The sequence below is a fragment of the Penicillium coprophilum genome, assembly GCF_028826855.1.
Source record: "Penicillium coprophilum strain IBT 35676 chromosome Unknown utg000002l_segment0_segment1, whole genome shotgun sequence".
In the NCBI taxonomy this organism is placed as follows: domain Eukaryota; kingdom Fungi; phylum Ascomycota; class Eurotiomycetes; order Eurotiales; family Aspergillaceae; genus Penicillium; species Penicillium coprophilum.
In genome coordinates, this window is record NW_026622722.1 from 1798698 (window position 1) to 1826504 (window position 27807).

At 48.3% G+C, this 27807-nt stretch overlaps 10 protein-coding genes across 10 annotated transcripts; 8 read left to right on the plus strand and 2 right to left on the minus strand.

Annotated features, from left to right (window-relative positions):
• Window positions 1–234: 234 nt before the first annotated feature.
• Window positions 235–628, plus strand: N7500_002726 (elongation factor 1-beta family protein; the record flags this gene model as incomplete). Its single annotated transcript, XM_056673872.1, has 2 exons — window positions 235–253; window positions 387–628. The coding sequence occupies 2 exons, from the start codon at window positions 235–237 to the stop codon at window positions 626–628; spliced, it is 261 nt and encodes an 86-aa protein (XP_056534397.1).
• Window positions 629–1784: 1156 nt separating this feature from the next.
• N7500_002727 (uncharacterized protein) lies at window positions 1785–3300 on the plus strand (the record flags this gene model as incomplete). Its single annotated transcript, XM_056673873.1, has 7 exons — window positions 1785–1821; window positions 1963–1986; window positions 2047–2163; window positions 2216–2247; window positions 2307–2424; window positions 2482–2678; window positions 2740–3300. The coding sequence occupies 7 exons, from the start codon at window positions 1785–1787 to the stop codon at window positions 3298–3300; spliced, it is 1086 nt and encodes a 361-aa protein (XP_056534398.1).
• Window positions 3301–6614: 3314 nt separating this feature from the next.
• Window positions 6615–8361, plus strand: N7500_002728 (uncharacterized protein; the record flags this gene model as incomplete). The annotated part of the gene is made up of 3 exons (XM_056673874.1): window positions 6615–6909; window positions 6961–7104; window positions 7295–8361. 3 exons carry the CDS (start codon window positions 6615–6617, stop codon window positions 8359–8361), a joined length of 1506 nt encoding a protein of 501 aa, XP_056534399.1.
• A 683-nt stretch (window positions 8362–9044) lies between these two features.
• N7500_002729 (DNA topoisomerase 2) lies at window positions 9045–14446 on the minus strand (the record flags this gene model as incomplete). Its single annotated transcript, XM_056673875.1, has 3 exons — window positions 9045–13907; window positions 13972–14301; window positions 14369–14446. The coding sequence occupies 3 exons, from the start codon at window positions 14444–14446 to the stop codon at window positions 9045–9047; spliced, it is 5271 nt and encodes a 1756-aa protein (XP_056534400.1).
• Window positions 14447–16653: 2207 nt separating this feature from the next.
• On the plus strand, window positions 16654–19495 carry N7500_002730 (putative GTPase activating protein (Evi5); the record flags this gene model as incomplete). The annotated part of the gene is made up of 4 exons (XM_056673876.1): window positions 16654–16998; window positions 17062–17672; window positions 17730–18086; window positions 18154–19495. 4 exons carry the CDS (start codon window positions 16654–16656, stop codon window positions 19493–19495), a joined length of 2655 nt encoding a protein of 884 aa, XP_056534401.1.
• An 874-nt stretch (window positions 19496–20369) lies between these two features.
• Window positions 20370–22103, plus strand: N7500_002731 (DUF3405 domain-containing protein; the record flags this gene model as incomplete). Its single annotated transcript, XM_056673877.1, has 4 exons — window positions 20370–20403; window positions 20453–21068; window positions 21124–21958; window positions 22014–22103. 4 exons carry the CDS (start codon window positions 20370–20372, stop codon window positions 22101–22103), a joined length of 1575 nt encoding a protein of 524 aa, XP_056534402.1.
• Window positions 22104–22577: 474 nt separating this feature from the next.
• Window positions 22578–22993, plus strand: N7500_002732 (uncharacterized protein; the record flags this gene model as incomplete). The annotated part of the gene is made up of 2 exons (XM_056673878.1): window positions 22578–22700; window positions 22766–22993. 2 exons carry the CDS (start codon window positions 22578–22580, stop codon window positions 22991–22993), a joined length of 351 nt encoding a protein of 116 aa, XP_056534403.1.
• A 393-nt stretch (window positions 22994–23386) lies between these two features.
• On the plus strand, window positions 23387–23608 carry N7500_002733 (uncharacterized protein; the record flags this gene model as incomplete). Its single annotated transcript, XM_056673879.1, has 1 exon — window positions 23387–23608. One exon carries the CDS (start codon window positions 23387–23389, stop codon window positions 23606–23608), a length of 222 nt encoding a protein of 73 aa, XP_056534404.1.
• A 216-nt stretch (window positions 23609–23824) lies between these two features.
• On the plus strand, window positions 23825–24829 carry N7500_002734 (SDR family oxidoreductase; the record flags this gene model as incomplete). Its single annotated transcript, XM_056673880.1, has 5 exons — window positions 23825–23900; window positions 23953–24011; window positions 24068–24442; window positions 24495–24692; window positions 24746–24829. The coding sequence occupies 5 exons, from the start codon at window positions 23825–23827 to the stop codon at window positions 24827–24829; spliced, it is 792 nt and encodes a 263-aa protein (XP_056534405.1).
• A 207-nt stretch (window positions 24830–25036) lies between these two features.
• Window positions 25037–27709, minus strand: N7500_002735 (glycoside hydrolase family 92 protein; the record flags this gene model as incomplete). Its single annotated transcript, XM_056673881.1, has 6 exons — window positions 25037–25616; window positions 25675–26358; window positions 26410–27227; window positions 27282–27391; window positions 27440–27472; window positions 27529–27709. The coding sequence occupies 6 exons, from the start codon at window positions 27707–27709 to the stop codon at window positions 25037–25039; spliced, it is 2406 nt and encodes an 801-aa protein (XP_056534406.1).
• Window positions 27710–27807: the final 98 nt, after the last annotated feature.

Below are 27807 nucleotides of genomic sequence, written 5' to 3' on the forward strand. Positions count from 1 at the left end.
TTTTCAGTAGGCCTCCACGTTCAAGCGCCCGGGGAAAGCACCTACTTAGCTACCTTATCAACCATCATCTTCATCAGCCCGTAGGAATGGATGCCCGCAGCAGAAAATCATTCCCCGCACAAATAACTCTTCCCCTCGAGCTCATCGTCAAGCCGGTTTAAGAATTGGTTGATGGTCACTTTCTGAACGACTCGAGCCTCAGGAATAGAAATACAATTCCCCTTGTAGAAGTCGATGGTGGCGGGTCGTTGCGGTACCATTCAATCACAGGCTGGGCGATTTCCAAGCCCATCCTTCAAATCCCCATTTGAGTCTCAGCTCGCTCCAGGGTAGTCTCATCAAAAAGTGATTTGCCACCTTTTGCTACCTCGTCAAGGTACTCGCAGATTGCGGTGATCTCGGTCAGAACAAATTGATCGAGCTTGAGGCCAATGTCCGCGCCATCGAGATTGAGGGCCTTGTGTGGGGTGGCTCTCAGTTCATCGATATTGGCTATGGTATTAAGAAGCTCCAAATCAATCTAGTCGTCGAGGAGGACAAGGTATCTCTAGAGGCGCTCTACACCCAGATTGAAAAAGAAGAGGATCATGTCCAGTTTATTGATGTCGCTGCCATGCAAAAGCTATGATGGAAGATGGTTCATAAGGTATGATGTGATGGTGGACCTTAAGTGCCAATGAAAGCAATTGCTAAGACCGGGCCCTTTATACGGGTGGCGGACCCTCCGTAAGATCTGTCATTTTTGTTAAAAAAAATCTAAGGGCTGTTATGTTGTATGCGCCCAAGTACTTTCTATATGGAGTTGCCACACAAAAGTTACCTGATATTTTACAATTTGCAATCGGGTGCGCCCACCAAGACCGGCTTGGCATTATTTCTTGGAGTCCATCGGCGAGAAGAACGAATTGTGGGCTGATATATTTCGACTTTAAGCCAAGATAGGCAGTGCTTTGTCTTAAGCAACCTACATAGTTACTTAGAAGACGAGTTAGTCGTGTTATCAGGGAGATTATCAAGGCAATATAGGTGCCCACTTGGGAAACACAGGACCTCGGAAAGTGTAATACTAGTCTCTTTCTTCCCTTCTCCGTTCCTTGCACGTAAAATTTTGAATTGAATGCAGTTTGACAAGGTCTGATAAACATTAGGTACTCGAAAATGCGACGGGGTAATACCGCTAACGAACTAAGTTTTACAGTATAAGCGACCCCATAGGGCTATCTATTCTAGGTATACTCTGTAGTCTGCAGTGGATTATATGCTCCCGAGGTCATTACATGATTAGACATTCCGAGGTTGACTTCCATGGCTTTTCAATGTTGGAAGTAGGTATTCTACACGTAGCCTAAGCATAGTCCCCTTGGAAGCCTGAGATGCTAAATTTACTCTGGGCCTAAGCGCCCTAAGAGGAAAGTTCTGAAATCCGGTGTAGAGCAATATGTACTGGAGTACAGGTGATTTGTATAGGCTTTTGAGCGATAATATATTTTTGTTTGAATATTATCTATTATTTTCTAGTGGCTTTCATGTTGGACATCAATCAAGATTCATACCCAGGTAGGCTCATAGGTAACTTCGTCATCCATAGCTGTTCGGGCTTGGCAACGCACATGACAGCATCACAACAACCTTGGAAATCTTCCCTTATCTTTTTCACTCTCCTTCCTCCTTTCCCCCTTTAATTCTTTTCTAGATTTCACGCCTCGACTCAGTTGCGCTTTTTACGAACTCTCCAATTTCTCTCAAAACATTCCCTGAGTGCTTCTCAAAAAATTATCCCCGTCATGGCTTCTGGTGACGTGACCTACCCTAACACGGGCAGTAAGGTAAGAAAACCAACAGGTCACTTCAATTCTGCGGAACGAATATGCTAACCCCCAGTAATCTTGCAGTATTATGCTCTTTTCTTTTTCCTAGATTCCGAGGCCATGAGAGACTGACCTTAACCCCTCTTGCGCTCAGGCATCAGCGATGTTATTACCAAGGGTAAGCAGGATTCCTGAAGACTCTGAAGTCACCGAAGCAAGCTGACCGGTTTCTCGACAGGCCCAATTGTCGATAATGTGAAGTCCGAAGCATTCCGGACAGGCGATGAGTTTCGCGATCTGAAAAACTCGCGTGTGACCCCCTCGACCACCACCGCCGATGGTCAACCATTGACCCGTACGTCATGAGACTGGATTGCCCGGATTGCGGGATATTAACGAGTTTTTAGACTACCACTCTTTGATGCATAGCCTTCTGAGCGTAAGCTCTTGCCCGAGATCTTCAATTTGGATAGCTTGCTAATCTATGTGTTTATACAGTGGGAGCAACCCCGTGCGACCGCCGTTTCCTACGCCAGCGTAATCTGTTTCATCTTTGCCGCCCGTTATCTGCCCCTCCTCCGCTGGGCCTTCAAGTTCCTGTACATGTCATTGGGAGGTGAGTTGGTCGCGTGATCTACGGTCAATAGAGTAGCTGGTTAACAGTTGTGTGCAGTGACCGCCACTGTTGAGATTGCCGGCCAAGTCATCCTCAAGCGAGGAATCGCCAGTGGATTCCGCCCCCGCCGTTACTACACTGTCCCCAAGGAGACCGTTGAGGCTGTCCTCGAGGACTTTGAGCAGCTTGTGGACTTCTTCTTGATCGAATTCCAGCGCATCCTGTTCGCCGAGAATATCATCCACACCGTTTTGGTAGGTCGCAACTTGTCAAGATTGAAGATAAATTAAAAGGCAAAGATTAACGGCTTTTTAGGCTTTCACTGCTGCTTTCACCGGCTACTGGCTGATCCGCTTCATTCCCTTCTGGGGCTTGGCTGTCATTGCCGTGACCACTACATACTTCACTCCCCTTATCTACATCAGCAACCGTGAGATCATTGACGAGCAAATCGCCAACGTCCAGGAGATCATCAACTCCCAGACCAACCAGCTCCGGGACATGGCTGGCGAGCGTACCTCGCACGCCACCGGCCTGATGAAGCAATATGTCGGCGAGTATAGCTCTAAGGCCCATGAATACATCGGCTCCCGACGCTCTACCTCCCCTGAGGCGACCAAGCTTGCGAGCCCAGTCAAGCGTGAGATTGTGGCCGATTCTGCTAAGACTGAGCCCATTGCCGACTTCACGGCCCCTGTCACTGCTCCTGTCACTGCCCCTGCTACTGCCTCCGTTGCCGAGCCCATTGTCAAGCATGAGGACTTCCACGAAGCTCCCAAGGCCGCCCCTATCGCTCATGCTCTTGATTCTGATATTGTTGCGTCTGTAGAGCCAGCAGAGCAGGCAGGTGACCGTGAACCTCTTTTGGCTATTTGAGTAAGGTCTCAATGATAGGTCATCTTAACCAGGAATATTAATTGACCTCAAAATCGAGTGTCTATCGAATACTCTTTGGAGAATGGATATCATTATTTCATTATTGCTGAATATGCCGAATGGCACGTGAGGTCGGGTTTTGAGTCACCTGTTCTTGGGTGATTCCTCAGGCCCCGATCACTAGATCGTGTCGACGAACAACCAAAAACCCGGATCCTTGAGCGACGAGCTGTCATTTCTCTTGTTTCCCCTTTTCCATATTTTATCTTCCCCCTTTCCAACCCACTGGACATTTTTATCTGACTTCTTTTCTCCCTTGTCTATGTCTTTCTCGGGTTCATATTGTTTCTAATGGAATTACATCTACATAAAATTCATGATCATAACTTGGTGTTCTATACTCCATATATCCCCAGGACATTCATGCATTGTGCCCGTCCTCGAGCCTCCCGCAGGGACCTCGGACCACTATCTAGGCAACTGTCAAGAAAGATTGTATACGTACTACTCACCAGGAAATTAGATCCACCCCACGTCCTGCCACATCCGTGCGTCATGACTCCCATCTCAAAAGCCTCGATCAAACCCACTTGAGTAGTTGCTCATTCCATGCAAGCGGCCTTGATCCAATAGCCCTGGAGTGCGAGGCAGCCGTTGAGTTTCATCCCGGTCCACCGACCCGGCTCCCTATTCGCCGCATCGCGATTCGGGCCAGCCCGTGACGGTTTTGTTTTCCTTCTCATTGTCCTTCCCCTCTCCCTCGAAGACTTACCTTGTTAAGTCGTGCTCGGAACTGTGTTTTCGCCTTCTCTCACGTCCCCATATCCCCCGGATTCGAGGTCTGTGGTACAAATGCCAGAGTGTGGTCTGATATCTGACGGTAATGGGTATCTTGTGGAATCTCAGGCTGAATCAAGTGGGGGTCGGGTCTGGTTTGTATTCTGTGTTCAACGGGTCGAGGTCTGGACCTTTTTGTGATAGAAGTGAGTCTTTAGCCTGGTTGAAACTTGGATTTAGTATCGAGTCTTGCAGGCTCATGTGCCATGAATGCTCCGTTTACTTCTTGTGCACGGTCGAGACATTGCTGTCATGATACCACAGCATTCTCGAGACTCTGATCGGCTCTGATTTGAACAAGGAGTCTTCCGAATTTTCGATGAACATGTGAAAAGAGGAAACCCCCAAGGGCAACCTGAAAGAGCCAATTCTACCAAGGGGGGCTCAGTTATACTTTGCGGAAATCAATTCGAAGGATGATAGCCGCTTAAAAAAGTGCCTAAACACCAACAGCAGCATCCCAATTGAGACATAGTTTCTTGCCCCTTTTCCAGAAGCCCGGAATCTGAGACGCGTCGCAGATGGGGGACACGCATGTCCGGGTTTACCGCTCTTTGAAGACTTAATAGAGCCAGTTCAGCCAGCACCAGATTGTCTAAGACATTGGAAACCAGTCTTTTCTGAATTCTCTCGGTCTCGGCTGTTGGGACTCTTTGCAAACCGGCTCCAATGCAATTGAGCCCATTCCCCTCGAAAACTAGCCCGGTTGGGTTGGCATCTAGTTCACTCAGTCCTCGACCTGTAAGTCTCTGACCAGATTGCATAGTTTCCGACATCTATATGCACCGTTTTCTGCCGTGCTTCTCAATGCTGCTACCCCAGCCCGGCACCGATTGGCGGATGGGCCCCTTGTACCTGCTGGGAGTCTTATGCAGAATCAACCAGACTGGCAGGTGGGTAAAATAGCGAGTTGTAAAACGGACTGGGAGATGTCAGTGTAATACTATGGTATAAGTCGGCTCAGGCAGAGAAAAGAAAAAGATACGGGGAGGAAAAGTAGGCTACAGCCACCAACGTGTCGGACTACTGCATAGAAGGATGCATAGAAGGTTCTTTGAGGTCGTTATTCTGTTTCTTGCCCCCGGAGATTCATGTCTCTGTTATACGCTCGCCCTTAGACTTCAACTAGCGGTCTAGTAGACTGCGCCAAGGTTCTTATATCAGGCAGTCAATCAAGCAGGGGGAAAATAGAGGAATAGAAGTATAAAACTGTCAATAGACTGTAGAGAACCACTCTCTTCTCTTCTAACATCAGAATTTGTTTGCATCATTCAGCCTTACCCCGTCTTTCAAAAGTATATAGACCGCTTGTACAGCCTAGTGCACACTGTACAGGCATGGAAGCGTGGGGTGCACCCAAGCAAAGATCCCTGTCACTTTTCCCAGAATCTTTGATCCTGTCAGAAGTTTATCTTTGCAGCACAGCTTTCCTCAGATGCAATTCACGGACTCGCTAGGTAATGCATGTTCCCGTCATACAAGGAGTAAGTTGCCCTGCAGCTTGCCGTGGGTCTAAGACCTCTTTGATGCTCATCCCGTCGAGCCACCATGGGGTATGTAGCTTCTTATTGGACCATTGAACTGGTGTCCTAATGCTCCGGTTGCTGCAATACTCTAGCTCTAGTCGGATGCCAAGGAAGATCTGGCATGGGTTTTTCGATAAGATTCTGAAGAAAAGAAAAAGGTAGGACAACGGTTCAGCTTCCTACCCCGGGATATTAGAGCATCCATAGCCGTACTTGTGTATAATATACTGAATATTCGTACGTACCTATTACCGTCACAGGCTGTTTGCATGCAGCGGTGACTCTATGCGTTTCCAAAAGGAAATCCAGGATATCCACATGGTCCCTGAAACGTTTACTGCCATGCGTTTCTTTCAGATCTCTTTGGGAGGAGAGGTTTGGATAGTCGCAGTTGTGAATGTGAAACAGGTCATGCCTCGAGATGTGAGAGACACAGGTCTCAAATTCTCTGTATTTTGTAATTGCTTCCAGGGGTATAGAAATCAATACATACTGCATCGTCAGTCGAAAGTCGATGATCATTGGAGCTTTTCACTTCCACGCGGAAGGCCAAACAGCCTGTGGACTCGTCCGACTTCAAGGACGCTTGTAATATAAGAGAGAGAGAGAGAGAGAGAGAGAGTGAGAAAGTAAAGAACCGGTGAAGGTCATTTGCATTCCGAGAGACACTCTCAGATCCGAGTTCTTCTATTCACCGCTGTCTTGCTGTCTCCTCGAAAGTCCGTATTTGCCAACAAACACACCTGTACTAGAAACTGTACGAAGCAAACCTTCGAACAAAGGTCTTGGACTGTCTTGCTTTACTTTGTCATTTCTCATAGGTTTGACCATCTTTCAGTCCTTCTGGAAAACGCCTTTTGTTCCAAGAGACATTAAGCTACTTCATTCCCCCGGAGACTTCGTACTTCTTCAACTATTCCTTTCTTTCAAGGATAGCACTTGAACTTCTTAATGCTATCCATCAAATCCCTTTTGAATCCTCAGCCTGAAAGGCGATCTCCATATCCATTCCCTGCCCGAGAAAAGCGGCAGAAGATGGCGAAGGACGCCCCAATTTTCCGCCGTGGTAAGATCCAGGGCGAGTGCCGCTATCCTCCTTGCGAGGAAAGAGACGCAGAGCTGGAGAAGGCTCATCGAGAGCTCTCGTTACGTCCCCTGGGAAATATTGCCGACTATCCTCGTCATATCCCATATGCCAGTGACAAGAAAACTTTCCAAGAAAAGACCGGCCGAGACAGTTTCCATGGTATGTGCCGCTGAGCATGCTTTGATCTTCACGTCTGACTCTTCCATCTAGTCTTTCAATACACATTCCAAATACCTGGCGAAGAGAAGGAATGGCATGTTATGTGGGACTATAATATTGGCATCGTTCGGATCACACATCTTTTCAAATGCAATGGCTACTCCAAGGCAAGTCCACAAGACAGCTCTTCTACAGGTTCGCCATTTCTAAGTCGCTATAGACAACACCAGCCAAGATGCTAAACCAGAACCCCGGTCTCCGCGATATCTGTCACAGCATCACCGGCGGGGCACTTTCTGCTCAAGGTAAGAACTTCATACCCTCTGCTGCTGCCAACCGATTCCTTGGATAGTAAGATCTGACACTTGTTTTTCCTTTCATGTAGGATACTGGATGCCTTACGAAGCCGCCAGAGCCATGTCAGCAACTTTCTGCTGGAGAATCCGATACGCTCTCACCCCACTGTTTGGCACAGACTTCCCAGCCATGTGCGTCCCCCCAACAGACCGCAAATCTTATGGCCGCATGATCATTCCCCCAGAGATTGTGCAGCGTGCCACCAATACCTCCAACTACTATCGTTCTTTGGAAATGAAGTCCACCACCGCGGCCAGCTCCCCTGCAATCAACGAGCCGTCCTCAACACATACCCTTCTCCACGGTATGGGATTATTGAGCCGGAAAGACTCCCTGACACTGCCTCCACTCAAGATTCCGCGTACCCAGTACATAGAGAGCAATCCCAGCGCCCGGGACTCTTCTATGGAGCCGTACTGCATGTCACCCAAGAGCCAGTCGCCCATGTCCACCTTCACTCCCATCAACCCCCCGCGCAGCTCCAATGCTTTGCCTCGCTCGCGCGTCGAATCACCTCGCACTATTCTCCGTGCTCTCTCAGATGCTATGCGGTCGGGGAATGTTCCCAGAGGTATCAGTGAAGACAGCGACACCGACAGTGATGGCTCATCGAACATGTATTCCACTCCAAATTGTCCTTCTGTAGATGGCCGTATGGAAACCGACAAACTCGGCCTCGACGAGCCCATCAACGGTACCTCAGAGGTGCCTGCTACGCAAAGTGATTTTGATGACCTTACCGACTCAGACGATGATTGGCAAATGGACGACACTGATGATGAAGACTACCGCGGACCCCCTCTCAGGAGAACCCCTGGTAGAGCTTCGTCTCGGAAGGACGGTTCTACAAGTCCCGCATCCCAGACTAAGAAGTATCCCAGCCGGAAATCCCGAGCTGCACGTCCTCAGTCGTCGCCTCACTTTACTCGTGAGGTCAAGGCTGCTGAAGCTCTTCTTCGTCTGCACATGAATGAGCTTGAAAGTGCCGAAACTGAAAACGAGATGGATGATGATAGCATGGCATCGCCTTCCGAATCTCGCTCTCTTGACGGTGATGGATCTCGCAGTCGTAAGCGACGCCGGGCTTCGCTTTGATAACGGATTACGCTACAAATTTGACATGGGAACGGCGTTTATGGTCTGAGAGCTGGGGTTTTCTGTGTGGTGGTGCTGTCTCTGCATTTTGTGAGGAATATTTGTGTGGTTTGGTGATTTTACTTGGAGTTGAAGGATCGCATGTTCAAGTCGGCATTCCTTCAATTCGATTGAGAATCTTCTTTTGGTTTGACTGAGAATCTTGAAGGATTAGCTGACACTGGGGACTCTTCTCGCACTGTTTGTTGGAGGTTACAATGCAATTTCATTTCCTTCCTATGACAGGCAATGGGTTAGACTGGACGGTGTTAGGTGTTAATTGCAAACTCGATTGAATCACTGTTTCATGAAGTCTTTGCCCTGTGTTTCCAGTATCGGTGCCACATTTCTGGTACAAGATGAATGTGACAACCTTGGAAGGATCTATGAAGAGTAAGAGACAACACTGAACGTAACGAGAAGTTGTGTAGCGAACGAAAAACTGAACGTAAGATACTGGACACCAATAAGGTATTGACAGAAACATATTATTGAACATCCCATATTTGCCTTGCATGCACTGGCTCTGCCAGATCTCTGTAAAATACTCAACTAAGACATGGAGATGAAAGGAAATAAAAACAAAATAGAGAGCATTGCAAAACAAACGCAGAAGATAGGAAATGGGCTTTCGAGCACACTATTTAGTCACTCTCATCTTCATCGTCAAAGTCATCGGCGGATGCTTCTTCATCGCTGTCATCCTCAATGACATAGGACTTCTTCAGCTGTGTGGCACCACGACGAGCCGGACGGCCTGCAGCAGCGCGGCGAGGGGCAGGAGCAGGCTCTTCATCGTCCTCCGAAATATCCACACTCCTTTTGCCTGCTGGGGAATCCAAAATGTCGTTGGCCATTGCGTCGATGTCATCCTCTGAATATTCATCTGCAATCTTCTTGCTTGTCTTGGCTTGCTTTGAAGCATAGGCCTTGGCCGCCGGAGATAAAGCCGGGGGAGCAGGCTTGGAGGCGGGCTTGGGAGCTGGCTCTTTCTTGGGGCGACCACGGGCCTTTGTTGCCGTGGCAGTGACCGCCTTCGGGGCGGCCTTGGCCTTCGGTGCGGCTTTACCCCGAGCAGTTGGCTTAATCGGCTCGTCCTCCTCGTCATCATCATCGAGCTCTACAGCCTTGGAAGCAGCCTTGGCTTTGGGAGCAGCCTTGGCCCGAGCACTTGGTTTGACTGGCTGGTCCTCTTCATCATCTTCATCATTGTTGTCAAGCTTGACATCCTTGGGTTTTACTTGGATAGAGCGCCGTGGGGAGTTTTGAGGAATGAGCTTGCTGTAATCAGTCTCATCCGGATCAAAATCATCGTTGACCTTGGAAGATTTCGCGGCAGGCTTCACACTAGCACTGCTTTCCGAACGAGGACGCTCCGAGAAGAGTTGTCGAGAATCGGCGGCTGAGTCACCGCCAATGCCTTTGACCATCATGCTAACGTCCCCAAGAAGATCATCGCCATTGTCACTCTCAGAGTCGCTAGGCGCGGAGTACTTTACAGGCTTGCGGGCACGAGAAGACACTACGGGCTTGGATGCCTCGGACTTAGCAATCTCCAAGAAATCATCATCCGAGTCCTCTTCGGCCTTCGGCTTGGGCTTAGGTCCTCGTTTAGCCACCGGTTTGGTCGCTGCCTTGGCTGCTGGTTTGGGCTTTTGCGCCTCATCCACATCAAGTTCCATCGTGTCATCAGCGGGCTGAGCTGATGCGCGCGAAGTTTTGGGAATGTCGTCGATGTCTATGAAGTCATCCTCTTCTTTAGGCAGAGCCTTGAGCTTTGCGGTAGCACGACTCTTCTTTGGAAGTATCTCCATGTCCATGTTGAATTCATCATCTGAGTCGGCAATTCCATCTGCTGCAGGCGACGGAGTTGGTTTGCTCGAAGATTGATTGAGGAAATTCATCAAGCTGTTTTTGGGCTGCTCTTTTCTCTTGGCCGCAGTGGCCTTTTTCGTCTTGGGACCCCCGAAGTCTTCATCGTCTGGATCATCGCCGTTAGCAGCCTTACGCTTGCGCGAAGCTGCGGCGCGGCCACCACCCGTGGCCAGCTTGGCCGAGACACGACGCCCCAAGCTGGCCACCTTGCGGGCTCGACGTTCCTCATCTTCGAGCTGGAAGCGCCACTCGTTGATGAAATCATCCAGATCACGGGTCCAGATTTCCTCCTTGGACAACTTAATCAAGACATCGATCTCTTCTTCCTTCTCGCCGATCTGGCGCCGGAGCTTCTCCACCCGCTCCTGGGTCAGCGACCACATAGGCATGCCCAGAAGGTAGTCAAATGAACTGGATAGTATTTCGGCGCCAGCGTCATCCGATTCTTCTTCGCCTTCTTCTACTACAGGCTCATCTTCGCCCATCTTGGCCGCCTCAGCCACCTTGGTGATTGGCTTGAAGCCTTTTTCCTTGAGCTCAGTGATTAGAACGGGCTTTTTCTTTTTAGAGATGACCAATTTGCCATCGATAATCATCTGCACGAAACGAGCTTGGTTGCTCAGCTTCTCTAGCTCTCTCTGTAGATCGGAGAGCTGGAATTGCTTGCGTCGCTCATAATATTTGAGACGGAAGACAAAGAACTCCTTAAGAATGTCATCGACAGAGGCGTACTTGGTGATACGGCCCTCGGGATCGAAGGCCACCAGATTGGTAGTTCCAATCGTCTTAGTCAGTTTGAATTTTTCTTCCAAGCCTTCAGTCAGGGCAACCTTCATGTGTTTCTCATCGAGTTGGATGATAAAGTGGACCTTGGTGTGGGTGTTGTAATCCTTATAATCCTTGATGAAGGATGGCACCTTCTCAGCTTTGATAATATCCTCCAACTTGTCCTTGAAATCTTGTGTCCAGGTTCGTAGAGGCAATTCAGTAATTTCGACCTCCTTGTCGCCACATTCCCTGATGATACCGCTGAATTTGAATCGATCCCCACCAATGGCCACAACCTCACCGGTGAACCCGCGGAACCAAGGCTGCATCGGCTGAGTAGGCTCGCCAACCATCAGGCGTTTGAGGTTGTTAACAACATCCTCGGGATTGTAGTTGGGGATGGAAGAACTCCAACCAGTTCCGATACCATCCGCGCCGTTGATCAAAATCATTGGGACGGTAGGTATAAAGACCTCGGGCTCAATCTTTTTTCCGTCGTCTTCGTTATATACCAGCAGTGGTTCGTCAGCTACATGGAAAATCTTGCGTGCAAAGGGAGACAAGCGCGTGTAGATGTAACGAGCGCTGGCAGCATCGCCTCCACCGTGCAGTCGACTACCGAAATTCCCACTGGGCTCCAGGCAGTTGATATTGTTGGACCCAACAAAGGTTTGGGCAAGACTAATGATAGTCTGCTGAAGAGAGACATCACCGTGGTGGTAGGCTGTCATTCCGGATACATGACCTGCCAGCTCAACCACCTTCATGTCCTTTTTCAGGTTGCGGCGAAAACAGGTGTGTAGCACCTTGCGTTGACCTGGCTTCAAACCATCGACAACGGAAGGAATCGAACGTTGGTTATCCGCCATACTGAACAAAATAAGCTCCTTGTTGATGAAGTCGGTGTATGTGATCTTCGCCACTGAATGGTCCAGATATGTGCCAGGTTTGTATTGACGAAGCCACTCTTTCCGCTCGTCTGCTTTCTTTTTGGAGAAAGCTAGCTCGATGAGCCCCGCTTCACCGTCTTGCATGGTGTGGAACTCCTTCAGATGACGATCGAGGTCGCGGAAATAGACCTGTGCATCTTCCGTGGTGCTAGTTCCCAAACCCTTGTAGTACTTATGATCCCAGCCACGTTCGTGCTTGTGAGCTTCACGCCATTCATCATATTCGGGCATGGTAAAGAACGACTTGTGCTTGGTCGGGTTTTTCGGGTCACCCTTCCAAACCTTGATGATGGGAGTGATGAACTCAATAAGAAATTCGGGAATCTTGAGCAAGCTGGGGAACTGGGCTTGAAGGAAATTGATGAGCAAACCCTTGATGTGACTACCGTCGTGATCCTGATCAGTCATGATCATAAGATGACCGTATCGCAGCCCCTTGGTTTCTGTGTACTCCTTCTTGTGCTGCAAGCCAATGAAGTTCTTGATGCTTTGGATTTCCACATTTTTCGAAATTTGGTCAAAGGAAGCATCACGGACATTAAGAAGTTTTCCACGCAGGGGGAAAACACCGAACAAGTCTGGTCCAACGACTGCTCTGCCAGCCATGGCCAATCCCTTGGCTGATTCACCTTCAGTCAAAATCAGTGTGCAGTGGTGACCATCTCTGGTACCAGCTTTGTTGGCATCAACCAATTTCGGGTTATTCATACGCGTCCGTCGGCCGGTATCACCCTTTTTCAAAATCTGATCGGCTTTTTGTTCCGCGAAGTGCAGAATATTGGACATGACCTCGGTCTTCAGGACTTTCTTGTAGAAATCTTCATCAAGCGAACACTTGCTTCCAAATTGGCTGGCCTTTGTAGTCAACTGTTCCTTGGTCTGAGAGGTGAAAGCCGGGTTGACAATCAGGGCCTTTACAAAAATGAAGATGTGGTTCCGAATCTGCGCGGACTTCAGAGTTGCTCCGGATTTGTTCTTCTTCTTCACCTGATCAGCCAAGCGGGTACAGATCTGATCGGCGATGTAGTTGACGTGCGTTCCACCCGAGGTTGTCGCGATCGAGTTGACAAATGAGACTTGTTGGAACGAACCATCCGAAACAGCGAATCCGATCTCCCATCGGGGATCTGGGCTACATGTAATAATTTCATCCTTTGAGGGAGGGCCATCATCACCACGCTCCTTGCGAATGGCTTTGGTGTACATTTCCATGTACTTTCGGAAGTTGCGAACAGAGACACGCGTGCCGTTTAGTTTGACAGCAACGTCAGCGGTACCCGCCAAATCGTAGACTCTGCGCTTCACAAGGGCTTCGAAGTCATCGTCGATGCCATCCATGCCGAATTTGGCAAAGTCTGGCTTGAAAGTGACCTTAGTGTAGTCATCACCCTTGGCATCTGTGATTTTTGCCTTGCCCATTTTCGTCATGTTCTCGGTCCAGGTCTGCTTGTACTTCTTCTTCTGACGAGAGTCCTGAGTCTCAAGGGTAAACTCTGTCGAGAAAACGTTACAGAGCTTGGCTCCGAAGCCGTTGCGGCCTCCAGTCACCTTCTGTTGGCTGTCATCGTAGTTGGAGGAAGTGAGTAGATGGCCGAAGATAAGTTCGGGCACGTATATCTTCTCTTTTGAGTGAATCTCGATAGGGATACCCCGTCCATTGTTCCACACGCTGATTTCGCCGGCCTCGCGGTCAACTGTGATTCGCATCTCGTTCATGTTCTTGTCGTTGTGCTTGTTATCGGCGGCGTTGACGACAATCTCGTCAAATATCTTATAGAGACCGGGAACGAAAGATACATCGCGGTACTCCATCAACTCAGTTCCGGAGTTGTACACCCACATCTGCTGTGTGGTGCGTTCGGTGGATCCAATGTAGGTATCGGGACGTTTGATAATGTGTTCAAGTTGGGTGAGCTATATTCAATATCAGTAACTATCCAGCCATAATCACATCATGCTAAAGCCTGCAGAGACTGACTTTCTGGTACTTCTCTGATGCATTTCCACTCTTGCTCGCGCCATCGGCAGCAGCGTCTCCTCCGTGGGACTCATTTTCGACGTCGGCGAGCGGCTTTGAGCCAGCTCTCTTGGGCGCAGTTGCTTTCTTAGCCTTAGGAGGGGTGTGGGAGAGCAGAGAATCATCATCGGACATTTGGATATCGGACAGTTCGTCCTCGCTATCGGCCTTGGCCTTTTTTTTAGCAGCTGGCTTTGCAGCTGGCTTGACCTTTAGGGTGGTCTGTGTGGTCTTTTTAGCAGCTGGCTTGGCGGTTGCAGCTTTCTTAGGAGCCGCCTTGGGTTTGGGTTTCTGGAGGACGTATAATGTCAGTAATCACAGTCGAGTCCAGGCTTGGCATCTTAGGGGCATTTCATACCGGTGCAGGCTCAGGAGCAAAGTCAGAGCTACCTCCGTCATCCTCAAAAACCGAGTCTTCCATCATAGAATCATCCATGATAGATATGAGTAAACGAATAGAACGCGATAGAGCGCTGTTTGGGGGGGAAAGGAGCCCAAGTCAGGCCCTCAAAGTTGGAGCAAACGAATGGCGCTATCTCTCAATGTCGAAGAACGGATCAATCCAGCCTCGACATGCTCAAGCCGGAAAAGGGTGAAGCAAGAAGTGAAAGAGAGGAAAAGAGAGAGATTATGCGGAGGGGAAGCGCCTGTTGTTTTTTTGCCCCGGGGAAGTCGCGACTGACAGGGGGCGGTGGGCAGTTTGTAGCCACTCGGATCATTATTCTTCCTCACCGCCCAGGAACGCGACCCAAAGAGGTAATTTGCAAACAAACGCCAACAACAAGTTCCCCTCATTTTGTATGTTGTGCTTCACGTCAATTCATAAGGGAAATATAAGGTGAAGACAAAATCTATCTATGGACATGTGAGCTTCATAAATCAACAACCTCTGACAGATTCCTTATTTGTGTTATCTCATTTAATTTTCACAATTGAAGTTAGTGCAAATAGTGATCTAAATATAGTTAGACGGGTATAATTAGAGCAATAATATGTCCTCTAAATGTCAAATCTGATTGAATTATATGTCTGATCCCTTTTTCGTACATACGCGAGGTATAAGAAATCTCCCATAAGCTGCGTAGGATGCTTTGCATCGTACAGAGAGCCCTTTGGTAATATAACGTGACTACGGAGTACATAGGTGGTTGATGGTGAACTACTCACAACGAGGCATATAATCGCCTAGGTATGCTACTGAGTGTGGTAAGCAAAGTACAGAGAAACCCAGCCGCGGGGTCATATGTGACCCTTGCGTGACTCTAAGTACAATTCATAGTACCAGCAGTGATACAATGAATGATGGTTGTCATAGCCATTGATTGAACTAGACTCACGTGCTATGATGTACTCCGTACAACACTATATATTGTCCTGTTTCGCCTTTTAGTGGATATAGAGATTATTAGGATTCACATCTCCAAAGATATGTAGCCATCAAGCCACTCCAAAAATATACTCGCAATTATCACAAGACATAACCAAAATATCTGGCGAACAGAATTTCCAACCGTCAAGTCGAAGGCTCCACAGCTTTAAACATTTGTCAAGGACTCATCTATATTGTATACTCCATAGTCCTATGTAGTTCCTCGAAATCTCTAAAAGTGGGCTGAAAACCCTTTGACAGGGGGACCGCATAGACCACACATTGTGGATCTCTATGAACGGTGTGAGTGTTATGGCGTGGTATAGAAGCATATAAGGAGCGATAAATGGAGGAGTTAGGCATGAGATCTGGATATAATCTTTTCGAGTCAATCAATGGATAGTGTGAGCACAACGTTGGCCAGCCTCAATATTGAGGTGAAACGAACCAGGCAGGGGGTGGTAACAGTATTTCAATATCAGCCCAGGGGTTTCACAAATCAAATTGATCCTATCTTTGATATAAACCAATGAAAAACATCGAAATATTACCGATGGACCTGTAAATGTACTTGAAATACAGGGCTGTACCAACAACGGTGCCCCTTTGGCCTTTGATCTTCCAAATATGAGCTGTACGGAGTCCGTACCTGCAGGCAATATGCAGTTGAGATAACGGGACTCAAGACATATATGTACTCCGTACGGAGTACCCTCCGTACATATTCGTACATTAGTGCTCATCACTCTAAGCATCATACTTCTCCGTATGTAGTAATATACTTGAAACCCTTCGGATACCAATTTGGATAACGTGAACTCTAGGTCGGCATTCATCCTAACTTTGAATATCTTATATTTGATACAATTTTCAATTTACAATTGACAATCGGAATAATTTCTTCCATCATCCCATAATATATTCATTTCAATGGTCAAACAGTCGGTGTATGAGGAGGATCGACGGGGCCGAGACTCCACGAGGGGAAAGCTAAAGGGGGGGCTAACGAGGATCTCTCCTGACTCCCTTTTTTTTTTCTTTCTCCAGCCTTTTCTCCTTGTACTGGATACAAGTCTAGAGCCATATCCAGGTCCACTTCTGCGGGAAAGAATTGGTTTTCTTGAACACTCGAAAATTGTGTGTGAAGTGCATTATGCAGTTGAAACCCGCCTGAAAACACCCCCCTGGTATCCTCCGATATCGAAATTGTCAACAAGTATTCCGTAACGCGTCCACACACTTCCTATCACCATATATTCTCCTATCGCGTCAAAATGCAAGGTTTCGAGCCATCTTCCAGTGCCAGCCACGCGCTGAACCATGACTCAATGGTCACCGTCGCGTTATCCGATAACCAGTCCAGTTCAGAGCACACCCAACCGGATTGGCGCACTCTTGATATCCCTCCAACCCCGGTGGAGTTGAGCCATCTCGAGAAAGAGAGTGAGGAGGCTTTTGGATCGGTGCCACTACAGAACGCGGCGAGGACTACCCCCACTCCCGAGACCCCAGGCGCAGACAGGGAGAGGCAGACAGGCGAGATGTTCGACAATGAGGTGGACTGGGAGAACCTCGATAAGACAGAAGAACGAGAACCGCGTGGAGAGGGGTCGGATGAAGTAAGTGTGACAAGCGGCTGCAGAATTCTAGAATGGTGGCTAACATTCTTAACCTAATTTTAGTCTACGGCCCTACTCCTCGCTCGACTCGAACAAGAAAACAACGCTTTGGCGACCAACCCGAAATCCGGGATAACAGAGGTGCCTGATGGCAAGATACATCAGCGGCAATCCCGCTCCGAGTCTCTACATCAGATCAAGCGACTTATTAAGGATCCCGCTCGGGCAGAGCTGCGATACTCACAGCTACCCCCTCCTCCGATGACCGAGTTAGAGTTTTGGGCTGCACTTGTTGCCGATTACCATCAGACCGCCCATCGTCTGCCGACATTGACCTCGAATAAGATCCAAGGAGGTGTGCCCCCGCCATTGCGAGGAGTGGTGTGGCCTAGTCTAGCGGGCGCGCGGGATCCTAATCTGCTAAATGAATTCCACAGACTTTCGGGTGAAAGCAGCCCTTACGATGGTCTAATTGGAAAAGATATTGGTCGCAGTTTTCCCAATGTTGAAATGTTCCGCGACCCGAACGGCGAGGGTCAACAAATGCTCGGCCGAGTGTTGCGATGCTTCAGTCTTTACGATACTAAGATTGGCTACTGCCAAGGTCTTGGATTTGTAGTAGGCCCTCTGCTCATGCACATGTCAGACGCTGAGGCGTTTTGTGTACTTGTTCGGTAGGTCTCCTTGGACGACAACACTTGAGAACTTTACTAATATGTCACGTTCTGTAGCCTCATGGATCATTACAACCTCCGAAGTTGCTACCTTCCAGACCTGTCGGGTCTTCACCTTCATGTGTATCAGTTCCAAAATCTTTTAGCACGGCACAGGCCGGTCCTGTTCCAACATTTGGAAGCATTGCACGTTGAGCCGGTCTACGTATCGCAGTGGTTCTTATCATTCTTTGCGGTGGCATGTCCGCTACCGATGCTTCTCCGTATTTACGATGTTATCTTTTTGGAAGGCGCATGCGAGACTCTGATGCGAGTTGCACTTTCCTTGATGCAGCGCAACGAGAAAAGAATTCTGGCTTGCAGCGAATTTGAGGACGTGATGCAACTGTTATTATCTCGAAGCTTGTGGGACACGTGAGTTTTGGGCATCGCACAGAGCGAATCTTAGAAACAAAGAACCTCACTAACCCGTGAAATTCAGATACGCCTTCAATGCTGATGATCTTGTTAATGATTTTGTATCGCTCACCTCTCTCGTGACGAACGAGAGTCTCCGAACCCTTGAAGCCAGCTACCACCAGTCTAAAGGCTCACCAACTGGCCCCTCCCCGCAGATGCAGGCAACGGCCTCTGGCTTCCTCGGGCGATTATGGGCCGGCTCGTCAAACTCTCACAATTCGGTCAAGTCACTCAATCCGATTACTAGCCCGTCGCGTCAAAACAGTACAATTCGTCGCTCCACCTCCAAACAAAGCCTGACCTCCACTCTCAACTCTATCGAAACCACTTCCGACGCAAGTACTGCTGCGACTGAACTATCAGCGGGTGCAGCTAGTGATAGTCAAAAACCACGCGTTAAATCCAACATGTCTTCACACCACAAAGACCGCGACCTCCATACCCAAATTGAAGAACTCTTGATGGCACTCAGCGATCTTCAGCGTCAACAAGCTAACCTTACACGTGAACTGCAGCAGGAGAGGGAGGAGCGGGAGGAAGATCACACCCTGGCCAAGGAGATGTTGAACCACATCAGAGAACAGTCGATTGAGACACAACCAGTCGAACTAATGACCAAAGCGCAGACACGTTTTGACTCGATCAAACCGAAGCGCATCTCAATTACCCAAACCAAGCTCCAGCTCAATGACGATGTTACTCGATGGAAGGAAATGCACGAAGTGGAAGCCGGTCGTTGTTTGAACCTCACACGGCGCATCGACGATTTTGAACAAGAGAATTCGTCCCTCAAGGAGCAATTGCGAGAAGCCCGGGGCCGGATTCAAGACGGTCATCGGGATCGACAGCGACTTGAGCGCATGAACCGAGAGCTGCGTAACCTCAAAACTCCTATATCCGAAACGCCGCTAGACACAACATCTTCTGCCGTTGACTCTGGGGAGTCTCAATCTCCCACGAGTGGTCTACGCGAGTTCAAGCTAGCCCGCACCAACTCCACCAAAAGCCCCACATATAACAGACGGACAAGCAGCCTGGGTCTCCAGAGAGCTTTGTCGGCGGAGAGTAGTAAACCTCCCACGGAAGACGCGTTGCTCATGGAGTTGGTCAATGCCAAGACAGCAGAAGCGGTTGCTAAGCAAGAACTCGAGGAAGTAAAGGGCAAGTTGGATTCATTGCGGAAAATGATTAAGATCCAGGCGGCAAATCCTGAGAACCGCCATTCCATTGTTGGACTGTCACAGTCGCGAATCAGCTTGGCGAATAAATCTCTCACCGAAGGTCCAAAGACACTTGGGACACCTCCCAGCAACAATGGTGGGGGATTCTTCAGTGGATGGGGTCGAAGAGCTGGGACTGACTGAAATGCCCCTGATTCTGGAAGAAATATGTGTAACCATATTGGAATGCCTATTTGGTATATTGTTCATCTCAAAGGCCACTGGAAGCTGTGCTTTTGTCCGTTTTATCATTATTTGAGTACATAGCGATATCCCTGGTATCAAGACAAGTACATATTCTGCATATTCTCCAACCTCTGACTTGGATTTTCTTGAGAAAAATAAAAGTAGGGCTACAAATATCCCCGGGTATCCGAAACTCACCAAAATCAGACCAAAAACAATGCTAATACTAACTTGACACCCTGGAAGATTGCATTCTATCCAAATTAATCGGAAGTGTATCGATGTTTAATATTCTTCATTTTTCTGTTCGGATCTCTCGGCAGTCCCCATGCGTTCCCTATCCATTGGCCGAACAAATGAAGCCGAGCCAAGCCACTAGGCATCCAAAATCAATACAAAACTAAAGAGGCCCCCAAACTTCAGGCTTGGACCTTGCAGTTTCTAGCTTCAGATGGATTTCTTCGTGCCGCTGCGGTGGTTTTTCGCTTCTTCAAGGCGTCAGTTTGCTGTTGCCGCCCTGTTCCTGATCTTTTTGGTTATCTTTTACTCGAGAGAAGCTCTAATAGTTCCACTGCGGGTGAAACTGACAAAGTAGAAGATCCCTCATTTCTGTCCTCATTGGCCCGTCCTGATCTGTATTAGTCTTACTACTGCAGGACATTCCATCGTCCCATTTCCAACCGATTATGCCGGTCACCCTCCAATTTCCTCTCAAGTTATTAATGACCCCTATCTACATTATGATAGTGCGGACGGGTCGTCGACGTCAAAGGGATTTTACCAGCCATGCATTGGACCTGGAGGGCAACTACTGAACCGCAAAGATGGAGATATGATGATGAGCGGGTTCCGTTGGAATACTTCAGGTGCGAAAAGAAATGGTTTTGGAGGTGACGGGGAATTAATCAACACCAGATTTTCCAACACCAATCTTTGGATCGTATGAGGCGTGGAATTTGAACAAGAGTCTCTGTGCCGATCGCTACTCCCGATACGGCGCATATGGTTATCTTCAGGGCAAGGAAACCGCTCAAATCCACGATCTCAAGGATCAATCGGGTTCCAGCCAAACCACCAAAATAGACTGGGAGAAGGTCAACTGGGCCAACTTGCAACATGAGTGTCTGCAGCGCAATAGTGATCGATATCGCACGCACCCATCTGAAGAAAAGATATACGCTCTGTACAAGTCCCTGGATAAAGATTCGCAGTCTCGACAACCATTGAACGAGACTGTCAACCCCCATCCCCGGACAGCTGTTATACTGCGCTCTTGGCTCGGTATGAAATATACCAAGAATGACTTGTACCACATTCGATCTATGATTATGGAGTTGTCACTCTACTCGGGAGCGGAATATGAGCTTATTCTCCTAATTGATTGCCAGGGCACGAAATTGCCCGAAAAGACTGACCATGCTGCCTGGAAGGCGTTTGAAGAGAAACATTTGCCACAAGAGCTACGCAGTCTGGCGGTATGGTTCAATGCAGATATGTTAAAAGATTGGTACCCTGCGATTGATGTTCATGTGTATGGTTTGATGGCCCTCATAACTGGATAAATTACCCTGCTGACATTATGTTAGAGCGATATTGCAATATTTCCAACCCACGCAAATCTTCTCACGACTACACCCCCAATACGACTACATTTGGCAGTTCGAGATGGACTCTCGATACACCGGCCATATGTACGACCTTTTGCACAAGGCAACAGAGTTTGCGAAGCAGCAGCCACGAAAGAATCTGTGGGAGCGCAACTCTCACTTCTATATTCCTGCGGTCCATGGCACATGGGAAGAATTCACGAAGAAGGTGGATCAGGAAATGCTGGGACATGAAAACAGCAGTATTTGGGGCCCTCGCCCTGCAGAAGGCATCGACATCAAAGGACAAGCTATTCTTCCACCTGTATCACGCCCAGGAAATGAGACAGGGACATGGGGTGTGGGCGAAGAAGCCGATCTGATCACCTGGCTGCCTCATTTCAACCCAGTTGGTACAGACTGGCCTTTCCGTGACCGTGTTTTCAATTTCCCCCAAGATCAGGAGACCCCACGCTGGGCAGCTGTCGTGGCAATGTCTCGCATCTCGGCGCGACTGCTCGGTCTATTGCATGCTGATAAGGTAAAATCAGGAGTCGGTCTCGCATCCGAGATGTCCCCTATATCCTGGGCTTTGTATTATGGTTTGAAGGCGGTGCAGATCCCCCAGCCGGTGTACCACAATGCCCAATGGGACCCTGAGGAATTGAACCGCCGCGCCAACCCGGGTGAGCCTGGCAAGATCAATGCTGGGCTTGACAGTATCTGGAGCTGGGGCAAACATGATGATATTCTCTACAACACGACATTTATGTTTAATTCTGAATTCGGGGAGAGGCTATACAGAGCCTGGATGGGCTATGATGGCGCCAAAGAGGTAAATTCTCGCTATCTTGGCTCTTGACATATTCCGGTGCTAATTGTGCGTGCAGTGGGAAAAGGAAAACACTCGACTCTGTCTTCCTCCTATCTTTCTACATCCAGTCAAGAATGTCGAGCCTGTGAAGACAAAAGCCGCTTGATTCTTCGCTAGTCGAGCGATTCTGGATGACTGCTTGTTTTAATCATGGTCATATACCCCAGAAACGATAGATTTATATAGATATAGAGGAAGGGCTGTTTGTCTTAACGTTAATAGAATATGTACACTGTTGCATTATGGCGTCAACCTCCCGTATCAGTATGGTAACTGGTCGAGGTGACTAGGTACCTATGTGAATAACATAGAACATGTAAATCAAGTTCCTAAAATAAATATACTATTTTGTATTACGTTCTTACTATCTAGGGATACGTCTATGCTGAGATGAACGTCTATGCAAGTTAAGAGAGGCTTTCTTGCTTGTTTGCTATCGAGTGCCACTTCAAAACTTGAGCACGAGGTCTCTCACTATTCTTCTTTCTTCTTTCCCTCTTCTAACCATTCCGTTATCACAAAGAGCTCACAGCTCGGAATTTCAATCACTTGGTGATTACACCTTCGTTCTTCGAGCAAAATGGCACCAAAGCAACCTGCAAAGGTCGGAAAAAGTCCAACCAAGCCAAGGGAGCCCAAAGAGTCGGATTTGAAAAGACAGCTCTTATTCCTGTGGACCTGCCACAAGGTCTCGAATGTTCACGTTAGTATCTTTTCTCGGCTCGATGAAACTCTCTCTAACCATATGCTAACAATACCAACTCACAGATTGACTTTCCAGCCGTCGCCAGACACCTTGGTATCAAGCACACGGCCGCAACAATGAGATTTCAGCGTCTGAAGAAGAAGCTTGATGCAATGGAAGCTTCCACAAAGAGTGACGACCAGGACCAGGACAAGGATGACCAGGGAAAAGCTCGGAGTAAGGAGCAGACTGAGGACAATACTGAGGATCAGGATGATTCCATGGACGAGATTCCTCCCGATAGTGATTAAGGGGAAGCCTACAGACAAACTTAGGGATGGGACAAGCTGTGAAACTGGCAGATTGGGGTTGTATGTTGCTTTTGACATTCAAAGATACATCAAGTTGAAAAGCACGCGAGGTTTGGCATCTCTTTGTATTAGTTTCTGCTTCATGAGCCAGATAGAGGTGAACGGTAAAACAGAGGTCTGGTTATCTGGAAGACTGCAATGATATGGAAACATGACGAAGCTAGTATCATACGGAGAAGATATCTCAAACGTCTAAGAACTGGGGGAAATAGCTAAAAGACTACCGGGAAGATATTATGAGGTTGTATGCGAGGACACATCTTGTTTCCTTGAAGTTTCCATTTCTCCCATTCCTTCTCTCCCTCTTCACCTCTCCGACTCCCATCTTTGACAATGGAAAACAAGTCCAACGAAGCCCTCGCCCTACTCTGGGCTTATGAACTTATGCGGGAGAACAAGCAGTTGTTCAAGGGACTCAAAAAAGCGAACCGACAAAATGCCTCTCACCCAACCACGTCAGCTTCCAACAATTCACATCAAAACAATGAGAAAATGACCCGCAACCAAAGACCCAAGGGTCTCACTGAGCATGAAGCAAAGCAGATTGGCCTATGATTATCAATGTTCATTGTCGCCAGGGATTACCTTAACAAGCTTTGGCCCATTCTTGGCTGCACGAGCGGCAGAAGAAAGTCGCAATGATTGGAGAACACTTAGATGGCCCAATGCGGGGGTAGAGGGGGAGAAGAACACGTCTCAGATTCCAACTTCTTCCTTCGAAGTTTTGATTTTGTTCCTATTATTACCCCAAGTGCAAACAACCTATACAACATGGTCCTCACACAGCCCCCAAATCAACATGTTACAAAGGCCTTCGACCTCACAGGCAAAGTCGCAGTCGTGACTGGTACGATGACTCCCAGCCATCAAAAGCTTCACGCTGACACGCCATGTCACAGGAGGCGCTCGCGGAATCGGTCTTGAAGTCTCGAGAGGATTGGCCGAAGCTGGTGCAAATGTAAACTATACTACCTGCCTGATACTCCTAAAAACCGAAATTGATCAATCGCAAAGGTCGCCTTGATCTATCACACATCCAATACCGCCGATACAGTTGCAGCCGAGATTGCATCTACTAACAATGTACGCGCAGCAGCGTACAAAGCCAATGTCGCTATCCAGTCTGAGATCGAGGCGGTCGTGCAGCAGATCGCGAAGGATTTCGGGCGACTGGATATCATGGTCGTTAACTCTGGAATTGCCTCGAGCATCCCCGCCGAAGATTACACGTCCGATCAATGGAGCGAGATTATGAAGGTCAATCTTGATGGTGCTTTTTATTCTGCTCAAGCTGCCGGCCGGATATTCAAGGAACAGGGTCGTGGAAATGTTATTTTCACGGCCTCTGTCAGTGCGACTCTTGTTAATATCCCACAGAAGCAAGCGGCGGTATGTTCTCGATTGAAAATAGATTCTATTCATAACACTTATTCTTGTATAGTACAATGCGTCTAAGGCGGGAGTTGTTCAACTAGCCAAGTGCTTGTCTGTCGAGTGGGTTGACTGGTGCCGAGTCAACTGCATCTCGCCTGGATACATCGCTACCGAAATTCTGGATGGCTTCCCCAAGGAATTGCGGGACAAGTGGACGGACTTGATTCCCGCCAAGAGAATGGCCGAGTCTTACGAATTGAAGGGAGTAAGATTTCCCTGAACCAATCTCTCTCGAAATTGACTGACAGGCCCATCTAGGCTTACGTGTTTTGCGCCTCGGATGCGTCGAGCTATATGACTGGTGCAAACCTGGTTATTGATGGAGGATACACTTTGCCTTAGGTCCAGGGACCAGTGATGCTAGTTCGTGATTTGATAGATCAAGGGGGCACCTTATGGGTTAAAACCAAATAGGCGCGAATTTAAAGAATGTCGCTTAATGTCCATGTTCAATTCTAGTGATGACCAAGCTTTATATGGTCACACATGTAGTACAGATCAAAGCGTCAGGCTTTCAGCAAAGTTCCTCCTCAATCAAGAATCAAGGATTCAGTGATAATCGCTCAAACTTGGCGGGAGATCCTGAATATGAGTTCCCCATTCACTCTCCTTGGGTCCCAGCACAAGTTCAAGAACACCGCCGTCAGCGAAGAAGTCATGGGTGATCCAATTCTTTGTCCACGGTTTGCCGTTCCATTTGGCGCTTTGGATATAGATAGACTTGTAACTAGGATCAAAATTGATATTCCGGATAGTGGCGATCCTTCCATTGAGAGCGTTTCGAATGCTGACTTCTTTGAAGTAGGGCGGAGTGATCAGGTAAACGTCCTGACCGGGCACTGGCCAAAGACCCATCATGCTCAGGACAACGAATGAGCCCATGGCTCCACTATCGTCATTACCGGCGATACCATTGACTGTCGTGTTGAATTGGGATGGGATGTAGAAGTGGCTCTGCTTTGCCGAGAGACCTGGCCGTCCCGCGTAATGGAACTGATATACTGGTAAGAAGGCCTGCTCATCCCCCACGTAGAGCAAGCCGGAGTCATGGAGATAGCTTAGCCGGGAGATGAAGGATTCGGCGCCGCCGAGCGTTTTGATAAGAGAGCCCATGTCGTGGGGGGCATAGCTGTAGACAAGGCGTTAGTTGTGAGTATGAGCAGAATAAAGTGTGAGTGAGCACTTACAAGGTATACATCCATGCGCTACCTTCATAGGTTTCATGACCATCAGCATTGAGGTAACATGAGGTGAAGTTCAAAAGAGGACTACAAAATATCGGGTCCTGGTAGCCCCATGTGCCGTTCGTGTATCGAGGCTGTAAGAATCCAGTGAAGTTGGTGTCGACACCCTTGATGCTTGACTTCTGGTCAGGATTGAACACACGGGCCCAGTTTTCAGACCGTTTCGTGTATTTCTCGTAGTCAGCCTGGTGGCCCATGCCCTGTGCCATCTCGGCAATGCAAAAGTCGTTATAGGCATATTCCACCGTCCGCGATATACTCCGAGTGTGTAGACCTTCGCCATCGGGATCGTCGTCATCAAAAGGAATATAGCCCAGACTTTTCCAACTCCGCAGGCCTCCACGGCCTTCCACGTCCCAGTTCTTGGGCTCCACCTCTGCATCCTTGACAACAGCTTCATATGCAGTGTCCCAGTCAATACCTGAGACCTTTTTCAGATACGCATCTGCCATGACCACATCTGCATTGGAACCGCCTTGCGTCCATCCCTTGCAAAGCGACATGCGACAGTCAGGCAGATATCCTTCGTGCCTATAGGTATCAATCAAGCTGCGAATCATGAGAGATTGTGAGAAAGGGTCGACCAGTGTCAGCATTGGATGAATACTGCGGAATGAGTCCCAGATACTAGACTATATTAGTATACTAGTCGTCTCTTTCGAAGCGGATTTGCCTCACCAATAGTAGCTGTCGTAATACGGCTCGTCGCTTTTCCAGAGAGGATTTTCACCTGTATAGTCTTGGGGGCTGATGAATGTTCGGTATGCTCCACTCCAAAAGACAGTTTGTAGATCCGATGAAACTCCATCTGCATCCACAGAGATCGTATCCAACTTCTTTCGCCAAGCAGATTCAGCAGCAGAAATGGTGCCCTCAAAGTCAAAGTCAGGTTGCTCTCGCTCCGCGTTTGAGCAAGCCTGGTCAACACTTATAAAGCTAACTCCAACGCGAGCAAGAATGTTGTTGTCTTTGGGAGCATGGAATCTGGCAAATGTTCCAGCCGAGAGAGTGGATGCCGCGTTAGATCCGAGTGTCAGCGTCCGCTTGCTGGTGTCCGGTTGCCTTTTATTCCAGATGCCTGTGTCACGGAGCTCTGCTCCTTTAAAATCAACGCAGACATATGACTTGTAACTGCCAGCACCAAAGCTCGGGCTGAAAGTACCGCTTCCAGTGAGACGCCCAGTCGATTGGTCCACGTCGGCACTGCCACTTGTTCGACTCTGGGGTAAATCCATTAAATCCAGAAGGACCACTGGACTGAGCGACTGGCCGGAGGTTTCATTGAAAGTGAAACGATATAAAGCAGATCGATTTGTGGCAGTCATTTCTGCGTAAACACCACTCGCCAATGAAATGCTGAAATATCCTGGGCGAGCTTTAGGGGACTCTCTAACCCAGGTAGATGCTCTGTCTGATTGTTGCCATTTGCACTGGTTAATGTCATCATGCGGGCAATTTCCTTGCGCGAAGATAGGAAAATTTCCCATTGATGGAGCCTTGAAAGCGAATCAGATAGAGCTCTTTTTCTCCAATATTATGCGAAAACTTACGCCGCCAGTCCCAGAATCATGCATGTGTGAAAACCCTGTCACAACCTTCGTATCAAAAGCGAAGCCCGCCTGGTTCTCACCTGTTGTGTCTGCCACGGCTTTGGCCATACCTGAATTTGTTAGTCTTGTTAGATGAAAGCACGGAGGGTATGACCTACCAAATGGCATAGTCGCGCCAGCAAATACATGGCCTATAATAGTTGTCAGCCTTCGCTGACAGGAAAGGCTTGTAATATTCAAGACAAACCTCCATTCGCGGTACCGATTAAAGGATCGACATATTTCAAGGCGTCAAAGTGATCTGCCGAAGAATCCTTTGCAGCCATCACGTTGGAAGCAAAGAGAGCTGTTACGATGCCGCCGAGTAACCCCATGGGGAGGCAAGAATATTGTGATGGCATAATGGGCTCTGGACTATCCACAACCATGCACAAATTTGATCCAATAGCAGCCCGGTTTACAATTGAGACGTAGAAAAGACGCGTTCCAATTCAGAAATCAAGCTTCTTATTTATGGATAGGCAAC